The following is a 22526-nucleotide window of genomic DNA, read 5'->3' on the forward strand; positions in this document are numbered from 1 at the left end:
TATAATATAATATAATATAATATAAATACTTTGACGTGACTTTTGTTTCAATAAATAAATACACAGAATTGAATGAAATGAATTCATGTAAGGCCACCAAAATTTCGATGCAATCAGAAAAAGGAGCAAAGACAAGTAAAAGGTTTCGCAAAGATAAGAAGTTATTGATTGAAATTTGGTTGTGGTAGTAGTCATTTCTGCCTAAAGGGTTCATTTGGATCTATCAGGGTGTGCAAGCTTGGTGTTATTAGATAAAGCTCACTCTGGCTTATTTTGTTGTTGTTGTTGTTGTTGTTTTTTTCCTTATGGAAAGGCCCAATAAAGATATTAAAACTCCACAACACTTTAACAAATTACCCATCAGTTTACTCTGACTGTGTCTGGGTTAATAATTTAACATTGGCTTTTCACAGGCTAAATGAGGAACTTTTCTCACTGAAGTTAATGAGAGTCACAAAGTGAAGCCTGTACCTTAGAATAGAAAAGGCTCACTACATCTGCAGTCACAAAGTCAGGTCATCCGCAGCTGCCTCTTTAATCCTTCATCCCTGTTTTTATCTAGGATCATCTTCATTCGATCCTTAGCCCCGATTGTACCTTTCTCTGTTTATTTTACTAATGTTATCCCTTTTATTCTTATCCTGATTCCCCTCCTCCACCTCCCGTCTCTGCTCGGGAGGTGGAGAGACAGAGGGAACTTCGTTTCTAATCTAATCCTGACTCTTGATTAAGGATTATAGCTGGGAGCGTTCTCTCATGTGTTAATGCTGAGCCGCTGCTGTTACCCCGGGGCTGAACCGCCTACCCCTCCTCCCTCTGCTGCCTGGCCTGCCTCCAGCCCCAGAACGACCTGCTGAGCACGATAGCTGTCAAACTACTATTTGAATACCTGTTCGAGCCATCCCGCACATCATGCAAATGTTCCTCTCGCATCTGTGAACCAATCCATCCACTCTTCCCTGTGCACAGCCACCCTTTTCCATCTGACCTGGATTAGGTTTTTAATCCAAATATGGCAAAAATGCAGGAGATGTTATCAAGTATGTAAACTGAACTGGAAATACAAACTCTCAGTAGTTAAGAAACTTGATGCAACTTCCTGCGTTTGGTAGCTCTCTGCTCTGGAGTCCATCAAAGTATCAAAGGCACCAGCGGCTGTTTCAGCCAGTGAAACCAAGAGCACGATTGGTGTGCGCTTGTTCCTCTTTTCCCCACCTCAGATGCGTACAGCTTAAACTTCCTCCTGCAAGTCCAGTGCGCTGCGCTCCGCCGCCCTGTCAACGTGTCCGGAATGACCCACACGAGTTAGGAAGGGATGGAACTCACTTAAAAGAAATGAGGAATATTCGACACCCGCTCATCCAAATTTAGAAGATCATTTATAACCAAAGAGATACTAGTCGAAGCGACTGACTAAAGCGCGGTAAGTGTCCTGTTATGTGTTCGCTTGTGTTGTGAGTGAGAGGGTATAATGTACAAATTTTAACAAAAACACACAAAAAAGATAACGGTAGGAAGTAAAACGGTTACAATAAAATATTTTTTAAGACTTGGAAAGTGGGTGTTTGATCATCGACAAGTTTTTAGTTTTATAAAGGCGATGCTCACTTCCAAAAAGAGGAAGTTCACGGTGCTTGACAGCCACCGCCTGCAGAAGTCACGGTGCATAAACTGCGATGATGAGCCGGTGGGCCGTGTTACCGGGATGTACAGCAGTAAAGCACCTTTATCAGAGTGTCCCGCGTCACTTTCTAAATGTGAAAATCTTTTAAAACGAGGGTCTGAAGTCCTTTACCGTGTTTGTGACAGTGCGTGTGAGTGGGTGCATGGGAGTTATTTTTAGAATGTCCATCTAGACTAAACCAGAAACAAGACTAGTTTCACTTCTGTTCTCTATTTATACACCAGCTTTCAATTTAAACGTTGAATGGGTTTAGAATCAAAGCCCCTAAAGGAAGACGACGGATATGATTGCAGTGTGGGGAAGACAATTATTTGTATTTTCCTGCTCTTACCCCACAGACTTGCACTAAAAGAAAGTCCGGAGGTGTTAGACACACCGCAGAAATGCCGATATTACATCACAGTACTTAGTAGAGCTGAATACCCCGTCTTGTCTTGCATTAATAGGCCTGAAGTCACTTCAGCGTCATTTTTCGAAAATGTCCTAAACGGAAAATTAAAGGGTTATTGCAACCCAGTTGTTTTAATTACATTACAAAACATGAAACAATAATTTTTTCTTGTGTAGTTAATTTGTATTCAAATTTATGTATTACACAGTCGAAGTGGAATCGATCTGTTACGTATGTTATGTATATAGCATACTGAGTTTTACATCTTTTCCAAACACGTCATTTCACATAATCACGATTTATCCTGACATGACATTTATATGAGTTAGTTTGTTAGTTTAGTTTGGAAGGAAACACAATTCTGACACTGACTAATGACTAAACCCTCATGATGGAAAGCTGGTGTATATGCTTTAAATGTGTTAACATTAATATATGTTAACTCTTCGTTGTTTGTTGTTTGATAAAGATGAAAACTGAGAATCAGTCAGTACCCTATAAAGTCGCTGGGTGCAGAATTATCGGGTACAAAATGTCCCCAGAAGCCACTGCTGTAAATGAAGAAGTGACTCCGTGAAGTGGAAAAAAATGCAAATTTTTTATTGTTTTTTTCAACTGAACTTAATGTGTTACATTTATTGAACATGGTTTACAATATTCTGCTAACTGATTTTAGTTTCTCAAATAAGATGACTAACCGGTTGATATAATTATCATAATTTAAGTGAGAGTACCTCCCCTTGCTCATCTTTGTGATTCACGGTTCAGCTTTTTTAAGTATTTGAAGCAGTCTGAAGCCTGAGCGGTGGGGTCTTTTTATGAAACTTTGGACTTCTGTAAAATAAACTTCGACCAGTAGAATTGTACAGCATGACAGTCAATAAGAAAAGGTCCTCATAAAATGCTGTACACTTGACTACAGTCATTTGATCTATGAAAGATCAGTTATTAGAAGACAATCCTCTCTTACTTCAAGATTTACTGGACGACAGGTCATAAAAGCAATAAAACACAAATATTTTAGAAATCTGTTGAACTTGTTTAATACTGTACAAACAAACAGAAAACATCTCTCTAGTTATCTATTTGGCAAATGAAAAATTAATTTTTTTTTAATGTTCAAATTTGAGCAGACACATTGGACTTCTCTGAGAACTCAGAAATTAATGACAGATAACATTAAACCACCTAAACTAGATATTATTTTCAAGCGTGCAAGTTAATAAGTGCAACCTTACACTGATTATAACTTTGTTACCCAAACCTTTCATACTTGTGTGACATAATAATAAAATAAGAATCAAACCATAAATAAAATTGTTTGTTCATATAGAAAGTATATGTTTTTATTTTGTTTTATCACATTTCGATTGCCATGTGTCTATCAGCCAAATTTATTAGGTGTTATTGAGTGCCAGCAGTATACACAGATGCACAGGAGTAACCCACCAGGCTGACACGATGTCAACTTTCTTTCTTTCTTTCTTTCTTTCTTTCTTTCTTTCTTTCTTTCTTTCTTTCTTTCTTTCTTTCTTTCTTTCTTTCTGTCTTTCTTTCTTTCTTTCTTTCTTTCTTTCTTTCTGTTGGTCCCTTGCCAGGCTGGCAGGTGATGTTGTTATGGCCTGAGGCAGTCCTAAACAGCTACAAACACAGCTTGGCAGCTTTTTCATAAAAAAGAAAGGCCGCCCAACAAGGCACGCATGAATAATTCCACTCCTCTGTCCCTTGAGAGAGTTTTTGCTCATGTTTGTTGCTGTAGCAGACTAGTTTAAATGTAGGATAATAAATGAGATACTTCCTTAAAGCCATGAGCATTAAAGCAGCCTGATACCTGCTCACCTGTTTACCTGTCACCTCACAGACAGGTAAAGGAAGCAGATATCCTCCAACTACAAGTCTGCAGTAGGGTCTATAAAACGGATACATATATTTATGAATACACAGCCTAGTGTTAGGAGTGGTACTCATTTGCATAGTATATCAGTTGTTAATTCTGAGCTGGGCCTTTACACTGCCAGCCATAGAGATTGAGTCGGTTAGAAGACACAGTGGTGTTATACTGTCAACATCCATATATGATATTACTGAATAAGTATCTTAGTTTAATTGTTCATTACAAATTCTTTAAAGTTGCAATCAGAGCTCGTAATCATAAGGTTAACCCTCACTTATATGCTTTCAGAAGTTGGTATTATCAAAGTAAATCACTTGCTAGGGAGTCTATATGTTTTCTTATCTCAGATCAAAAATGCATAATTTGAAAGGCAGCATTTCTCTTCTGAAAGACACGGTGCATGTTTTCCAAAAGTGATGTCATATTATAGACGTTGCTATTGAAAAACAAAGTGCTTATTATAGAGTTTTACCGCATCATTTATGAAAGAAGAAATTATAAGTTCCTCCTTCTAATAAAAAAAAGTAAATTCATAAGCAAAAACACAAAAAGAAATCCTACCACTGGTTAAGTCAGTACAGGGTTTTTGCCATGGCAGCCTTACTTGGTCTGGTCAAAAATGCTGACAGTCAGTGGTGTCTTTAAAGTAGATGAGCCAAGCTGATCTCAGATAATGAATTCAGATTCATCATGCTATCATGCATCGTCTTCAAGTCTCCTTTAGCACATGTGCAGTCTGCCTTTAAAGTTTTTTTAATGACTGTTTATTAGGGCCGCCGTGGTGTTTAAATTAAATACATGATGAAGAAAAGTCTCTTCTGTCAAACCATCAGTGCCCATATAATTTTTTTTATGCAGCAAAAAACAAACAGAAATTTTTTTTTTTTTAAAATACAGTTATTTTATTTAAAAGAAAAGATAATGAAAAAATACTGGCTGTGATTACAGTGGGGCATTTACATGAGTTCATAAAGTCACGATAGTTTTACCACAGCGCACCAATTTGTGATGTTTTGAACTGAAATGTAACGTACAACATACGGTGATTCAGTCATCACTGGCTGTTTATCTTTATCTTAATGTAACATATATTTATGTATATTTATGTATATATACATGACGACTCAGAGTTATGCTATTTGTTTAAGCCAATTTCCAGTCGTGATGCTAAGGTTACAGGTTCCTCGCCATAGCCTCTTTTTAACTTGAGCACATAGGAGTGGTAAAACTCCCTGCTAACTCTTTACAAGAAAGTAAGTTTACTTCCCAAAAAGTATTTTGGGACATAACCTTGTGTCAAACTCCACACTTTATCTTTTGTTGCTGTGATTAAAATCATGTTTTTCATGGGTGGAGATTGATAACTAGATATAGATTTGGGATTTCTATCATTAGACGCCATGTGTTTTTTAAGATTTTACTGTTAAAGAAACAAGGTGACTTTACAGGTTTAACAAAGCCATTGTTCCAGATAGTGCTTTTTTGAAGGTTGATGTGGTCTCGGCCACAAGCTGAGGAGAAAAAACAATAAGAGAACAGCATAGGCACAGAACTGAAACTGATGGCGTAGTCAAAGCATAAGAATTTTCCCATGAATTTGTCTTTCGTATCCCCAATAAAAGGTGAAAACAAAATTGCCATAAAAGCATTTTTTTAACCAAGTTTTTTTATTTTTTACACAACAGAAACTGATACACGTTCACATTTACACAGGATCCATGTTCATTTACCACTTGTTTTTGTATACTTTGATGAGATGAATCACTAATTAGGGGCTTCATTCCTTGTCTGCTGCAGAAGTAGATGAATTATAGGTGGTGACTGGTGAGCCATTCACAACTACTACAGATGTAGTTATGTTTCCATTCTGGTCTGTGCTTCACATTTAGTGTAAACATTTATAGGTGTGAGAATCATAACAGACGAGACGGTTGTGGTTTTGTTTTGCTAGCCTACTTTATATACACAATTTTTTATTTATTTTCTTTTTTACTTAGACTGTATTGCTACCTTGTTGTTATGAAGACCATTCTTAGAATCTAAAATCAATAGTTTAACATTTAGTGGATTAATAGAGCAATATTGATTAAAGACTTGTGCAGACATGACTTGTGTAATGACTATCAGTTGCCTCAGCATGAAGTGTTAAATCTGGGGAAGCCCATATGTATATATATATATATATAGAGAGAGAGAGAGAGAGAGAGAGAGAGAGAGAGAGAGAGAGAGAGAGAGAGATCTTTGGCCTCTACTATTTATAAGAACAGTATCTCAGTATACTTGCCATACTGTTTAGGGGAGTGGCACCACGTGTCTGTGGTTAGAGGTCTTTCAAGATCGTCAGGACACAATGAAATTACATTGTTGTAAAGTGGTTTGATCATTTCTTTATGTATAGTTTATTTTGGACTAGTCAACATCTTTCTCTTAATTTAGTTAGAAAATATATTATTATTTCACTTAGCATAGCACTAAAGATGGTAACATAACATTAAGTTCTTATTAGGTAGAGATGGGTTAGCAGCCCAAGTCAACAGCCCCTTAGCAAAATGGATCCAGATCCAGAAATGGCAACTATTTATTAATGTATGTGGGAGGCCTAACAGCATATCTGAAGTTCATCAGTTCAGACTTTTGTGTTTTGTTTTTTTCAATGACTTCACGCACTTTGGTTGTGCTATCGTTTACCGTTATATTTGTATTTCCTAAGTACTGTCAAAGCAATATATGTTAATTAGTAGTCTTTAGAAATACTTTCTTTTTGCTGGTTAAACTCAGTTGGCTTCATGTTAAGAAAAAATGACAATGACTGCATTGTCATTTTTTCTCTTATACTCTTCAAAGAAACAAGTGTGTTCTAATCAGTATGTTTAATATTTATGTTAATTTTCAGAATTCTCAGAAAACACATGAAAAAAGGAGAAATTCTCTGATGTGAGGAGTCGTCATCCCCTCTAATCCATAATGATGGAGTGGATGAGCACGCAATGTTTACCGCAGTTACATTCAACAACTTCGTTATTTGAGAAGGGTTAGCTTTTTTGGGAAATTAATTTTTCTTTCTAACAAAATACAACATCCAGGCCCTTAAGAATCCAAGGTCTTTCTATTGCAGAACTGATAATCCTCACACTCCCAGCTTTCATAACCTGGAGGCACAGTCCATTAGGATTAACACAGTTTTGCTGTTGTTCATTGACAGAAAGCTCCAAATAGAAGCTACAGTAAAGTCATTAGTGGATTTGTTTTCCAAGGTGTTCCAGTGAAGAGTAGCATCCATGTATCTGTAATGTACGGGTAGAATATAAGCACTGGGATTAACAGCAAGTTGAATCATCTGCTACCACAAAGAGTATTTATGAGATAAATCGAGTTTATAAAGCTGCCTTTAAGTTTGTTTAGATCTAAAAATGTTGCGCACAGCTGTAAAGTGGCCCCATTGTGAGGCCCTAGCAGGGCATTTTAACTGTCACCATCTTGCCGTTTTGAAACCAGACATGACAAGCAAAGGGCTAGATCTGAATGCGAAACCCTGGAACACTGCGGTAGCTACGTGTCACAAAATAAGGCCCGCTCTAAACAATGCACAGCTTTATCTGTCTTTCTGACTCTAATGGGACCTTACTTCATGAAAAAAAAATTTAAAAGTATCAAGGGTTTGTTTTTTTAGGCAGACTTTAAATTATCCAAATAAGTCACCCCTCGTGAAAGTGTTTACAGAGATCTGCTTTCCCATACACTTCTGCACAATCTGACTTTTTGTATTCTAAAGGCCATTAGACCAAATTCATGCATTTATGCTTCACATTTAATCTTTTTTTTTTTTAGTGAAAAAAAATCCTGTAAACCATTCACTATATCTGCAATAAGCTACTCTTAGCAAATTGATCAGTTTGAATTATCTGCAAAACAGATCTTGTCTTTAACTTTAGAGCTTAATTGCAGTAGATAACTCTTGGAGAAAAATGTTTTGCTGTTCTTTTTATTGCATATTGAGTGTTACAGAGATGTAATTGAAAAAGTCGTTTCTGTGTTCATAATACTTTGAATAGAAGAAGCAGCTTTTAAAGTTAAAGTCACTGTGATGTTTGTCAGCTCTCACCTACTGGTAGCAAGGGCACAGCAACAACTGGGCACCCACACAATCAGACTGATATTATACTCTTGTAAAGATTCTGCACGTACTGGCGATGAGACATATTTAGGATATTATCACTGGATACAGTGATATTAAAATTATGCTGCAATGTGAAGCGCTGTCAGGACTTCATGCACCAACATCCCAGCCTGAGGACTGAGGTTTTTTTCCACTTTTGCTGGCACTTTTGATTCAGGCTGTGTGGACGATTTGGTTTGTCTTTGAAGTGTCTTGTAGGTGCGTCACATGTGGGCAAGACACTGACAGTTGCATTTTCACAGAGTAAAAAGCTCTCTTTTACTGTTTCGCTAATTTTAATTTTGCATTAGTAAAACTGCGGCACCATGACTGTTCATTATCTAGAGGTATTGTACTGAGAGTTTTATTAAAGAAGTCAAAGAGGCCTCAAGTAGACATCTGAAGAGGAACAAGGTTTGGAGCAGAGAAAAGGGGAAGTAAATATGTTAACGCCACCAATTTTGACCTCAGTAACACCACTTCCTGTGTCTAAACATTTTCCATTGCTCGCCACTGTGCATAATTGACAGTATGGTAATTATTGCTGGCCATAATAATCTGCAGCTTCCAGAACAGATCAACAGCCAGTTGGAGAAAACATGAAAAATTCTGTAACCGCTGATGTTTTTTGCTGCTTTGTGGCTTTTCTGTTTAGGCTTCCTTTGCTCAGGGCAATAATCTGCCTCTCTGAGGTGGCAGGAGATCAGACATGAACAGCTGTCTCTCTTGTGTCCTCTCTATCTGTGCATGTGCTATCAAACACAGTGTCCATCTCCTATCACAGACTCTCTCTTTGTTCTTGTTCCTGTAAAACTTTGTTCCATTTATCTGCATGCACATTTACATATACAGACATAAATGCGCTGAAACAGTGTGATACAAGGATGCATTCCCTAGATGTTACAGATGAATAACAGAGACTTGTGTGGAAATTATTTTGTTGGCACATGACACAGAAAGACTTACTTGCCAAAACTGCAAACATCATCAAGTGAGTCACGAACATGTGTGAGAACATATGAATTATTCAGAATAAACAGCAGTAGTGTGGAGTTCGCAGAAGCCTGCAGTGTGTCAAAAACATTTACTCATGGTCATCTGAGTTTTAAGGCATCTTTCTCTTCTCAGTCTACCGTCTGTGGCGACACATATATCTTCACATGCTGTTTTCCCACGTTACACACCCAAAATGAGAGAATTTTCTCAGTACATTTACAGTAAGAGCAGTTGGGTTGAGATAATGTCTAATGCTGAGTTTTGGTTTGGAGTCCAGCCTCCCGTGTTCAAAGTAACACTGGCCCATCCATTCACCTCAGCCACCCCCCTGAGTTACTTCTCCTTTCTTTTATCCACATTGCAAAAACATGATACATGAAGTTTAATTGTGAGCTGTGATGAGGTATTGGTTGATTTTAGTTGTTTCCTGTGTGGACAACCCTATTCGGCAGTAAAAACCAAAAATTAACGATTGTAATCAAATTAATATTCGGCTTATATTTACAAGGAAGGATCTGGATTTACTTTAACTAAGCGAAGAATCCTCTGTAGTTCTTTCAAAGGTCATTTGAGAAATAATTTATTAAGCTTATATGTGTAAGAGAAGCTAGCTAACTCTTTACACCAGACCTTCCCAAAGTGTGGGGCCCACCCCAGAGCCATTGCAGGGGGGGCGCTGCATGAAAAGGGAAAAAAAAGTATTTTTTTTAAACAAGGCTTGGACACTGCTAGCACGGGGAGCCAACACAAACGCAAAGCAGGAGATGAAGCATAGCTGAATATGTTTCCAAACCAACTTCATTTTAAGCCAAAGAGTAGAAAATATGGAGAAGCATATCTTCCCTTTGGTCTCCCCTGCAGAATTGGTCTTTCCTTCGTCGGGAGCACACCTGGGCTCTTCAAATCATGGACAAACAGTATCCCACATTCTTGATTTTTAGTTCACAAACACTTGTTGTAATGACTAACTACTCCTGACATTTTGGAGATGTTAGCTCTTTATACAGTAAAGTTACAGTGGGATACAAATAACATCAGGCTGATCCTGCCACAATTTGTTCCCTCTGTCTAAATCAGGACAAACAGTATCCCACAGCTGTTTATGTTTTTAAACTCATTTTGCACAGAGAGGCATTTTTTTGAAAAATTTATTGATAGCAATGTTGAACATTATTACACAGGAAAAAAACAACTACATGTAAAATAATCAAACCGTGACGCCTCTGCCTTTCTAAATGGAGGGACAGAAACTGTGTGTTTATATCTAAGCGTGTAAAACCTGAAGATAGAGACAAAATACTGTTAATCTGACTATCTGCCATTCTGCAATTCCTCTCATGTAAACAATAACGTGGCGCACAGCGTGAGGTGAAAAAAAGCACATACCTTTAACGTTGCATGACGAACTCTGTATTCCCACACGTAAACGCAAAAAATTAGTTTTCAAAAATCTCAGTTTTCAGTGATTCGAAACGCCGTTCCATGTGGACGAAACAGCTGCGTTTTCAAAAATACCCGTGTAGGTGTGGACGTAGCGTAAAAGAGTTAGTAGTTTATTTTCTTACTACCTGCAGTTTACTTGTATTTGCTTAATTGTTTACTAAATGTTTGAGGTGTGTAATTAACCTCAATTGAGCAAATATGGATGTGTGTGTGGGGCGAACATTTTTCTGTAAAACAAAGGGGGGGCCAGCGAAAAAAGTTTGGGAACCACTGCTTTACACATTTATTATGAATCTTGTGCTTTTTAAACATCCTAACTCCTTCTGTGTACGAAAAGCTAGAATCATATTGTTTGTTGCAGTTTTTGATACTAAAATTCCACAATTCTTAAACTATATTAATTTATTTTGCACACTCCACTCTCCTCTGAATAAAACCAATACAATGCTGTGTAAAAGTAACTGTCCCTAAACTGGCCATTCATGCTCAAAAACCCTCCAGTGTGGTTAAATTAAAACATTTCTGCAAAGAAGAACTGGCCAAAAGTCCTCCACAGTTATCACAAATGCTTGATTGCTGTTTTTTCTGCCAAAGGTTGCACAACTAGTTATTAGGTTTAGGGGGCAAATACCCTGAAAAATGCTGCTGATGTCCACACTTTCACATCTTGCTGTTTCTCCTCTTGTTGTTATCTTGCAGAAGGCACCATGGGTTGTGTGGGCTCAAAAAAGGAGCAGGAGCCTCACAGCAAAGGAACGGGTAATGATGATCTGCAGAACCGAGCACAGACCGCCCACTATGTCAAAGACCCAACCACAGGAAACTCTGGGAATAAAGCTGTAAGTAGTCAATTTATGTCACAGCATACAGTGTTTCATATTGTTAGCCTGCAATTTGCCTCTATTGCCTCCACTGGCTATATGTTAGGTTCTACTAGATGACACACTTAAATAATGTTAAATGTACTGTAAAAGTATTTACTGGTCTAACTTGCAACAGTATTAGCAATATAATTTTACCATAATTGTTGACTGAACTTGGGCTGGAGTCTATCCCAGCTCTCATAGGACAAGGTACAGGGTACACCTCTGACAGGTGGCCAGTACATCACAGAGACAGAGACAGACAGCCATTTATGTTCACATTCACTCATACCACCAATTTTTGATCATTATTTACCTTAGTCTTAGGTTAGACCCCAGTCACACAGGCCTTTTTCAAAGGGCCTTTTCCAACCAATATGCAAGTGGTTGAAGGCAGTCATTATGAAAGCATCAATACAGCTCAGTAACCCTATTGTAACCACCATAAAAAAAGCTGACAAGTGATTGATTGGTGTGCTGCACCAAAAAAAAATCCTGCTTTGGTCACCAGGCGATCGCCTTAGTCACCAAAGGTAACAATAGCAGGTTGTCTGCATGCACGCTGTAGCACCCTCTTTGTGACCAGTGAGAGGCAGCAGCCACTCACCAACCAGTCAAGGAATACGCAACTTCCCCTAGCGAGTGACTGTTGCAGCTACTTAATGCTACTGGACACTTTAACCCAGTGGCTTTTAACTTAATGGTTGGCCACAAATGGAAAATGATAACATACCATTATTTTTCATATGTACATTCCGTTTTCCACATAATGTAATTTTTTTTAGAGAAGCGCTTGATAAATGTACCTCTTTTTCTTTAATGTTTGACGTCTTAAAATAAACAACAGCTGGCAAATAAGTGCAGTAGCTCGGAAGTAGAATCAAACTGAAATATATTTGTAGTAAATAAACAGAAAGTACTTTCCATTTTTTGTTTTGGTCCAAATAAAACAGATTTTTGGCTTTAAAAGACAAATAATTATTATTCATAACATATTACAAGTACTACTTTACTTTAATGATACAGAAGAGTAAGAACACATTTCACTGATTCAGAAGTGATAGGAGTCACTTCTCTTGTGCTACTCAAAAAGGATATATGCGTGACAACACACACTCTTAACTAGCCTGTGACTTGTTGTGAGTTTGCATACCGGCCAGACTTTGATCTGTGGCACGGGTAAGCAGCAGTGCTGCGGTCGGTAAGTGCGGTTCTTCCGGCTACTGTTTCCTGTGTACTGACTATAACATCTCTTTCACCCTTAGTCAAGAAAGAGGAAGTAACAGAAGAAGAAGCAGAGCACAGCAGTCAGCTAGGAGATGTAGAATGAAAAGGGATAAGACAGCTCTCGACTTGCACATAGTATTCTTTTACAGATGTCTAAATATACAGATGTTACATCTACACGCCTGGTTTCTACATAACTCTGTTTATTTTTATCATTGTAAAAAAAATAAACACTTTGTGTCAAAAACTGTGTGATACGAAGAGCCGACTTACATGTCAGAAACCTCAAACAAAATTTACTCTGTACCACATTTAGATTTCTAGATTTGATATGATAAAGTCCTTCCTTCCTTCGAAATGTGTGTTTTCAGTAACATGCCTCCAGCATGGAGTTTAAAAAAACCCATGTAGAATAAGAACCAGTTATTTTATTGAAGCACATTAATGTGCTCGAACCTAATGGCCATGAGGCATGTGACAGCACTTAAGCTATGTCATCACACACATTCAATTCATAACCCAATTTTTTGGATTTCAGATAACTTTGATTTCATTCAAATTGTACAGTAGTTTATTATTATTGAATTTGAAGAGAATAACTACCATGATGTGACATCATAATACCACCAGGAAGTGGGTGGACAACAAGTCCAATTTTTAACAAAAAATTGGACTTGTTGTCCAATCCTGCACTAGTGTTTTGTGCAGGATTTGTAATAATTACTACAGCTTTAAACAATTTTCTTGTAGATTTTGAAATGATTATTTGAAAGAACTTACTTTTTTTTTCTATCTGTCTTTCCACAGGCCAAAATGCCTTCCAATGCAAACATTGCAGATGGTGAGTCTCACTCTATACGTACAGCAACACTAACATGTCGGGACTTCATTCCACATCTTTTATTACAGTAGCACGTTTAGCCAGTTACAGGTGTTTTCCTTGCCATCACAAATACATGTCACAGATATATGAGAATAGATATGTCACATTTAAAAAACCAAGATGTAGGTCAGTGTTGGTTAGATGCAGAAAGCTATGTCTTTTATGCCAGAAAGAGGAAGAAGACTCAGCGTGTGTGTGCAGAGCGATAACCCCTCACACTGCCTCACCACGCAGGCCTTCAAAACTAACCCTATTGCTATTATTATCAAGCATACAAAGAAGTCAGTCTTGTAGCCAGAAAACGGTGAACCTAGTGCTGAAACAAACAGAACAATCAGTCGCTCTCACATATTAGGAGTACTGGCCAAAAACCTCATGCACATAATTTAAGGTGACAATGAAAAAATGAAATGAAAAAAAGTTTTAGTCTGCACATGACAGCAACAGTGCATGAGGCCTTCCTCTGCTTTCTTTTTTCTGCTTTAGGGGAGAGTATTGCCATGGCACTGTACGACTATGAGGCCATTCATGAGGGAGACCTTGGCTTCAAGAAGGGAGATAAGCTGAAAATCTTAGAGGAGTAAGTTCAACCACAAAAAAGATGGTTTATATTATTTGCGGTTTGAAGAGTTATCAGGTTGTTCCGTGTTCCAAATTTAGTTTGGGGACTTGTGACACTTCTGACTTGCCATGTTTCTGTTAAGTCTTCATAGATGCTGTCTTTTACTCTCTCTGCAGATCAGGCGAGTGGTGGAGAGCTATGTTAATCAGTACAAGTCAGGAAGGCTACATCCCCAGTAACTATGTAGCCAAAGATACTCTGGAGGCAGAGGAGTAAGCAAACTCACTCTGAACACAAAAACACACATGCACACACACTTGTGTACCATACTAGTAAAACGAGTAATATGACATAGTGTTATTACTGATAATAGGGAAATGAGCATTATGTAAGCTAAACATATTTAAACATATTTAGATGTCATGTTTTTAAACTGAAAATGAACTTGGTAACACAGAAAACAATATGAAGGTAAAATGAGGGCATATACAAAATAGCCGCTACAAGGTTTCAGTACTGACTTATCTGTTTCCTACTGTTAAGGTGGTTCTTTAAGGGCGTAAGCAGGAAAGATGCTGAGAGGCAGTTGCTGGCCCCTGGGAACAAAATTGGATCCTTCATGATCCGAGACAGTGAGACTACCAAAGGTAAGTGATGTATATTTGAGAAAGACACTCTTTGTTCTTTTGTTGGCTAAGAGAAGAAAGTTGAAGCATGGACCAAATCGTACATTAAAATAATAATATTAATATTTCTTTGTAACAAAGGACAGTATATACATGGGCTAATTGCTTGTCAATGTTAATAGTTAGTTTTAGTTCGTTTTAATATTAGCATTTAGAGTCATAACTATAGAAGTGATGAAAGGATACTTTAGCAGACTTATATTTCATTTGAAAATGAATGCTATGTTTCCAAAGTGTCTGAAAACTAGACATATGACTTCCTGTTAACACTAGCGTGAATAAAATTAAAATTGTGATGGAATGTCCATGTGATGCTCACAGCTTTTTCTGTTTCCCTAAATCAAGCAAAAACAAGAGAAAAGACACTCCAGTTCAAGCTAGACCTCTTGTGTGTTGCTTTAATTTGCTTTGAACAGTCCCTGTGGATAAGATGCTGTTTCTCCTTTTCCACAGGCAGCTACTCTCTGTCTGTCAGGGACAGTGATCCTCAGTCCGGTGACACAGTGAAGCATTATAAGATTCGTACACTGGATAATGGAGGATTTTACATCTCTCCCCGCATCACTTTCAGCACCCTGCAGGAACTGGTCAGCCATTACAAGAGTGAGTTTTAGCTATCAACAAATCTCACGCTCTAGTCCAGTGCTGACTCATTCAAACTTTTCACAGCTGTGCTCACAGTGTTTTAATAGCACAGTTAGGTTATCTTCTGTTTGCATTGAATTGCTGACGTTGGGACTTCTTGGGGGCGGCCAAGCAGCTCCAGCTTAGTTTGCATTCCACTGAACATTAGTCTTATAGTAGTGCAGAGCACACTCTGTTGGCCAACTTTAATATGGCAGCCTTTGTGGAACATTGCATTGCTCTGTGACGAGTACTACTGTCATGATTTCTCAATAGCATTATTTCTTATTTTATACTTTTCTACCACAGAGGTACAAAATCAAATTGCTAAATATTCATTCTGCTACATACAGAGCAAGGAGATGGTCTCTGCCAGTCCCTGACTAACCCATGCCTGAGTCCAAAACCTGAAAAGCCGTGGGAGAAGGATGCATGGGAAATCCCAAGATCTTCACTCAAACTGGACAAGAGGCTCGGTGCTGGCCAGTTTGGAGAAGTGTGGATGGGTGAGATAGATCTTCATCATTGTAGAATCCATTTGTTTATTGTGATGTTAGATAGAAATCCATTTCCTAAACGTAATTTTTTGTTTGTTTGTTTGTTTGTTTGTTTTAAGCCACATACAACAAACACACAAAGGTAGCAGTGAAGACCATGAAGCCTGGCAGCATGTCAGTGGAAGCATTCATGATGGAGGCCAACCTCATGAAGACTCTACAACATGACAAACTGGTTCGACTTCATGCTGTCGTCAGCAAAGAGGAGCCAATCTATATTATCACTGAGTTCATGGAGAAAGGTGTGTGTGTGTGCCTGAGTGTGTATTTGTACATGTCCACATGGGCTATTGATGTCAGCGATTGCTGCAACATCTTTGAAAAGGGTTTTCCCATGACATCTACGTTCAAAATGTTTACACTATGTTACACTAAAAATGAAGGGAGATGCTCTTTGCTGTGAGGTAAAAGAACATTTGAAAAAGATGAACTGATCATAGCTAATACAAGCAGTGGCTATAATTAAAATGGGTGATAATAATAATTATCAGTTTAATAACTAATGCCATCTGTTTGTTAATACTTTTGCATTTGTGTGCCTACAGGTAGTTTATTAGACTTCTTAAAGAGTGATGAGGGCAACCGAGTCCAGCTTCCAAAGCTCATTGACTTCTCTGCTCAGGTGAGAATATATTGGTCACATTAAGTACTGGTGCTTTTGCAAGCTTGTCCCACCTGTTTCCCTGGTTTTCTGGCTGTAAATGAAACTTGTGTTTGTATGCAGTGCAAAGCACACGTCCCAATATTAAAATCATTTTCAAAGTTCAGCTCTTGTATTGATGTTCTCTGTGAGAAATTCTAACTGTAAAACTGAGCAAAGTAAAATGATTAAAACTCCCTGAAGGATAATGTAATGGTGCTGGCCTATCAGTAACACCGAACAAAATGTTCCAACCATGTTTAGTCAATGAAAAAAAAGAAATATTAACTACAAAGACGAACAATGAAAGAAGAACTACAGGTTACATTGTGCTATTGTGCTGAATATTTTAAGAATGAATGTAAATCTTCAAAAACAGACATTTTCTGTTACACATCAACAGGCTAAATTCAAATTTTCAAGCAGCTACCATTTCTTTGAAGCTAGTGTGCCTTGAGAATATGTGCTTATTTCACCCTAACTGGCTAGTTTACTGTAATTACCATTCCACTTAAATCCTATTTAGTTTTACCTACATATCACCAGTTTGTGCTAACAGTCTTTCGCAGTAAACACAAAACAAACACACTCACCAGCAGCTTCTTTAGTTACGCCTTGCTAGTACTTGCATTCGGAGCTGCCTTAATTATTTGTGGCATAGATTCAACAAGGTACTGGACACATTCCTCACAGATTTAGATCTATATTGACATGACAGCTTCATGCAGTTAAGCAGTGGATCTATGATCAAAATCTCCAGTTTCACCACATGCCAGAAGTGCTCTATTTGATTAAGTTCTGATCACTTTGAGGCCTTTTGAGTAGCCTAGAGTGAACTGATATTGTAAAAAAGCAGTTTGAGATTATCTGCAAGCAGATATGAGAAGATACACACACAATAGTCATAAAGGCATGGTCATGAGTGTATGAATGTGTGTGTGAATGGGTGGATGACTGGATGTGTAAAGCGCTTTGGGGTCCTTAGGGACTAGTAAAGCGTTATACAAATACAGGCCATTTTCCGTGCTTAGCAACAACATTTTAATTAGATAAGCAGTGGTGGTTAAACAGTGCTTAGTTAGTACTAAAAAACTCCTGCATGACCTGCAGCCTGTTTCCTGTTTTTAGCTGACAGCTGTGGCATATAGTATGAAGTGGTTTTTGCTACAGTAGCCCATCTGGTTCAATATCTGTGTGTTCAGAGATGTTCTTCTGCTTACCATTTTGTAAACAGTGGTTAAAGTTGTTAAACTTCATATCAGTTCAGAGCAGTCTGGCCATCATTCTCTGACTTCTAACTTGACATAGGCAAGCCATTTTTGCTCAGGGAACTGATATTTTCTCTTCTGCACTAGAGAGGGTAACGTGGGAAACCCCCAGGAGATCAGCAGTTTCTGAAATACTAGCCCATCTAACAACTATACCACCTTCAAAGAGAGTGAGACATCCAGGTTTTTGCAGTTAATCCGTGGGGGTGCATGCATATTTGTTGCTGTTGAGGTGGTTCCTATTAAATACAAAGAACAGAGAGAGAAGGGAAAGGGAAAAAGGTCACCTACTTTGATTAAATCATACCATGACTGATTTTTTCAAGTTTATTGATCAGATAGCAAGAGAGGCTGATCTTATCAAGCAGTAACACAAAGGTGCTAAAGGGAAAGAGTACCCATGTGAATCCTCATGCATATTATAGCAAAATATCTGTTGCTATTATTACCAGCAGTAAAATGAACTGAAAGAAAAAGGGAACAGTGTTTCCTTGCCAGTGATATTAATTTTTGGCAACAACTTTTTGTCCTCTGTCATTTTTGTTTCTAGATTGCCGAGGGGATGGCCTACATTGAGCAGAGGAACTACATCCACAGAGACTTGAGAGCTGCCAACATCCTGGTCAATAAGGCTTTGGTGTGCAAGATTGCCGACTTTGGCCTGGCTCGTATCATTGAAGACAACGAGTACACAGCCAGGGAAGGTACAGCGCAATGTTTCCTATTACAAAAGATCCGGGCAAGTATCGTCCCAGAACAGATGGAATAGCAGCAGTCACAGTTTCATCAATCAAAGGGAAATGACTTTGTGTCAGTGAAATATCAGATTACGACCCAAATGACAAAACAAGCAGAGAATGACGATAAGAGCGACTTACCTCATGGTTTGCACATTGTAAACATGTCACCAGGAGATCCGTATCATTAGGTGACAAGTGATGTCTCACTGTCAACATTAGTTCCTATTCTAACTGGGTTTTCAATTATTTCCAACCAGGTGCTAAGTTCCCCATTAAATGGACAGCCCCTGAGGCCATAAACTACGGTTCTTTCACAATCAAATCTGATGTCTGGTCCTTTGGCATCTTGCTGACTGAGATTATCAGCTATGGGCGTACACCATACCCTGGTAAGTGGAAAACACAAGAGTTTGACACAAATCCCATGAAAAGCAGGACATTTGCACAAATAGTTGGTAAACAGGAGAAGCTTACTTGGTTAAAAGTGGCCTACTAAGACAATAAATCTAACAAGCTAGCATGGGATTTTTTGAATATATAAACATGGCTGTATAAAAAGTTAGAATGTTACTAGAGATATTCAACACATGACTTTATACTTAAGGAGGACACTAAAGAATCTAAAGAATGTTAAAAAAAAACAGACACATTGTATTAAAGAAGATGAACAATAGTAGTGTTCTTGCTCTGATAAACACAAAGTTGAGGTAGACAACAGTCAGGTGGAGCAGCAATTTCAGAGGCATGCTTTGAATAACAAATCCTGTCTTACTGTATGTATAGTCTGTGAACGAGGAAGTGCTCTAATGGTATCTATCAGATATTGCTAGCACTTGCTTGGTAGCTTCACTGGCAGATTGCATTCTTGCTATACTGTAATAACAAGTAGGATGCTAGTTTAGGTTAGCAAGTGACTTCTTTAAGTTCCTCTTAGTACAACTAAGAGTAAATAACAGTTCATTCGCTGCAGCCACGTCACCTTGAGTGGAAAATTATAACATAGCTGCCTTAGTTTGGAATGTTAATATCATGAAGGGAGAAGCTATCCATAGGCGATAGATAAACCTATCCATTAACAAAGACAGAGATTTTCCATAAGTATTTTTCTTGAGTCCATCCTGTAGTTTTTAGTCTGAATCAAAGTTGTTCATCGACCAACTAATCAAAGGAACTATCACCTTCACCAAAGCACTCTAGATTGTCTTACTCCTACATTAGTCCTCTTCTTTATACTTTTATTTCTTCCATTATTTTCAGGTATGACCAATCCAGAAGTGATCCGCCACTTGGAGAAGGGCTATCGAATGCAACGTATGGATAGCTGTCCCAAGGAACTATATGACATCATGATGGAGTGCTGGAAGAACAAGCCTGAGGACCGCCCCACCTTTGATTACCTGCAGAGCGTCCTGGAGGATTTCTACACAGCCACAGAGAGCCAGTATCAGCAGCAGCCATGAGGCTAATGTTTCAGAGCACATCCATTCACACCTACTGTAACTTCTACAGGAAGCAATGCAGCTCAGGTCACACACACATATATACAATCTCTACAGTTCTGTCTATCTGCATCTCAATCTTTTTCTAATTTATAAACATATAATTCTTAGTAATAAAGGACTGTACAGCAATTATAGATGCATGAAAGTTTTCTTTAAGGAAGCAGTCACAACGTAAGATTCTTAATTTTGTTAATAGTCCCACAGGTTTGTTATATCTGCAGCCCCCGATATAATAAGTGATGCACAAACACATCCATCATTTGTACCTGTAGTCATTTTTTTGTAGTCATTTTATTACAGACTGGACATATCATGGATTACTGTAAGGAAGTTGAATGTTACGCACAGGACACATTGTCTGACATTTTGGGAGGGGTGAGTTGTATTACTTCACTTTGCAGGCGAGGCATGGGTTAGAAGGACCAGAAAGAGTCTCCTGAAAAGCGTATTTCCAGAAACTCTGGAGGAATTGCACAAACCAGACAAACCTCCCCCCTCAAAGTCCAGGAACTCTAGATTCCAGGAACTTTAGAGGTGGAGCTTTCTGTTCTCTAAAATAACACCAACTTGTCAGGACTGGAGAAGTTTGTGGTATAGCTCTTCAAAATGTTTCCATGTGCAAGCAGACTAGTTTGCCTAACCAAAAGGAGATCTAGAGTGCACCAATGCATGACGTAACCTTTTAGTTCCTTGAAAAAAAGATTCCTGGGTAATATGTATATGCACTGCACGTGAAGAGCGCCTGCAGAGTTCAGAAGAGCAAGGACAAAAGAGTGAATTTGCAAGAGGCAGAAAACTATTTTACTAAACAAAAACAAACTATAAATAGCCCTGCGTGTTATTGTTCTTATCAGCACTGTAATTTGTGTACAGTCCCTAACATCGAATGCCTTTGAAGGGTTTTTTTAAGCTCACATCAAACCAGACTCTCTCACTCACAAAATATTATGGTAGCACAAACATGGCCCCATTCACGAACACCTGGAGATTGCTGTTATGCTCTAGCGCACATTGTCCAGCCATCAACCACAACACAGATGTTCACAGGAAAATGTGTTCAGCTCTAATAAAACTATAATAAAACAAACAATCCCACCACTGCCCCCCTACTCCCATAAAACCGTGGTGTTTCACAGGAAAGTGGGTATTGTCTTGCTGATTCTGCTTAAAAGCACTATTTATACTTTTCATTATGCTGTGGATTTAGCATTACTTCTTTATAGTGCCTTTTGCAGTGGATCTTTCTTGCAGACTTAATGTGTACGATATATTCTGTACAGACATTGATATATATGAAGAGATGCAAACATTCAGGCTCTTTACCTAATGATGCTTGTTGATTCCTACATGTTTCTCTTTTATTACTTAAATTATTGAGAAAGCAGTGCATAGGTACATTTCACATTGGACTTTTTTGCTAATTTTATGATCTGAACGCCATTGTATCTTCAATGGAAGTGTCTTCCTAACAGCAAATGCCTTTTATTTTCGTTTTTGTGAAGGAACGATGACTGCTCTATTTTATTTACATTATGTGTCTCATCTTGAAAATAGTAGATTTCTTGCACAATACAACAAGCATTTCTTCTGTAGTTGATCAGCAATAGTAAATCATATACTAAAAGCAATGCTAAGTTTACTACTTGAGTGGTTCTAATGCATTTCAGGGGCCCCAGATGTCAGAAGAGCTTTTTTGGGGGGGGAGTAAGATTTAACGATTTCATGCTGTGACAAATTTAATGCCATTCATAGAGTGGGGACTGTGAGCAAAACATATGAGAGCTTTTTTTTTCTTATATAAACAGGTATGATTCATTTACAATGATGACTAAATCATTGCTAGCACTGTATATAGTTATATTCACAAAGTTGAGTATATTTTAGTGTTTTTCTTAATTCTTCAATATAAAGCCCTTGTGATATTTGTGAGATGCTTGATTCTGTCAATGCAACTGTCATGAAATGGAATAAACTACTTTAAAAACTATAAGTGTGTATTGGTGTAACAGCAAGCAACATATTTTAAATGTGACTCTAGGAATGATTCCACTACCTGTAAGATACCTCACCATAAACCCAGACATATGCCTAATTAAATGTGTCTAGAGAGAGTCTGCTGGGGCCTAAGACAAAAGTTCATTGAAGGGTCTCCAACCAGATTTGATCATCATTGTGTTATAAATAATAAATTAAATAATTGTTTATTTAAGTGAATTTTTCGTTGACTGGACAGAGATGGTAACAAAATGATATATTGTTTAACAAGGAATTTAGAATGAGCTACACATGCAATATAATTAGCATTATCAGCATTTTGATTGTTGTTCTCTTTTGCTGCTTGTCCCAAAAACTGAAAGGTACAGTATGTAAAATCTCATCGTTAGATATCAGTCAACTGCAATCAACTGAA

At 38.0% G+C, this 22526-nt stretch overlaps 1 protein-coding gene across 1 annotated transcript; it reads left to right on the forward strand.

Moving 5' to 3' along the window:
• The first annotated feature begins 1183 nt into the window (after positions 1 to 1183).
• Positions 1184 to 22103, forward strand: hck (HCK proto-oncogene, Src family tyrosine kinase). The gene is made up of 13 exons (XM_005750580.1): positions 1184 to 1423; positions 11264 to 11403; positions 13462 to 13495; positions 14024 to 14117; positions 14276 to 14371; positions 14643 to 14746; positions 15239 to 15388; positions 15763 to 15915; positions 16026 to 16208; positions 16512 to 16588; positions 18425 to 18578; positions 18872 to 19003; positions 19872 to 22103. Exons 2-13 carry the CDS (start codon positions 11272 to 11274, stop codon positions 20072 to 20074), a joined length of 1512 nt encoding a protein of 503 aa, XP_005750637.1. The 5' UTR covers positions 1184 to 1423; positions 11264 to 11271; the 3' UTR covers positions 20075 to 22103.
• The last annotated feature ends 423 nt before the right edge of the window (positions 22104 to 22526 follow it).

The sequence above is a fragment of the Pundamilia nyererei genome, unplaced genomic scaffold (genome assembly GCF_000239375.1).
Source record: "Pundamilia nyererei isolate P.nyererei 1_Seehausen unplaced genomic scaffold, PunNye1.0 scaffold00279, whole genome shotgun sequence".
Taxonomy (NCBI): domain Eukaryota; kingdom Metazoa; phylum Chordata; class Actinopteri; order Cichliformes; family Cichlidae; genus Pundamilia; species Pundamilia nyererei.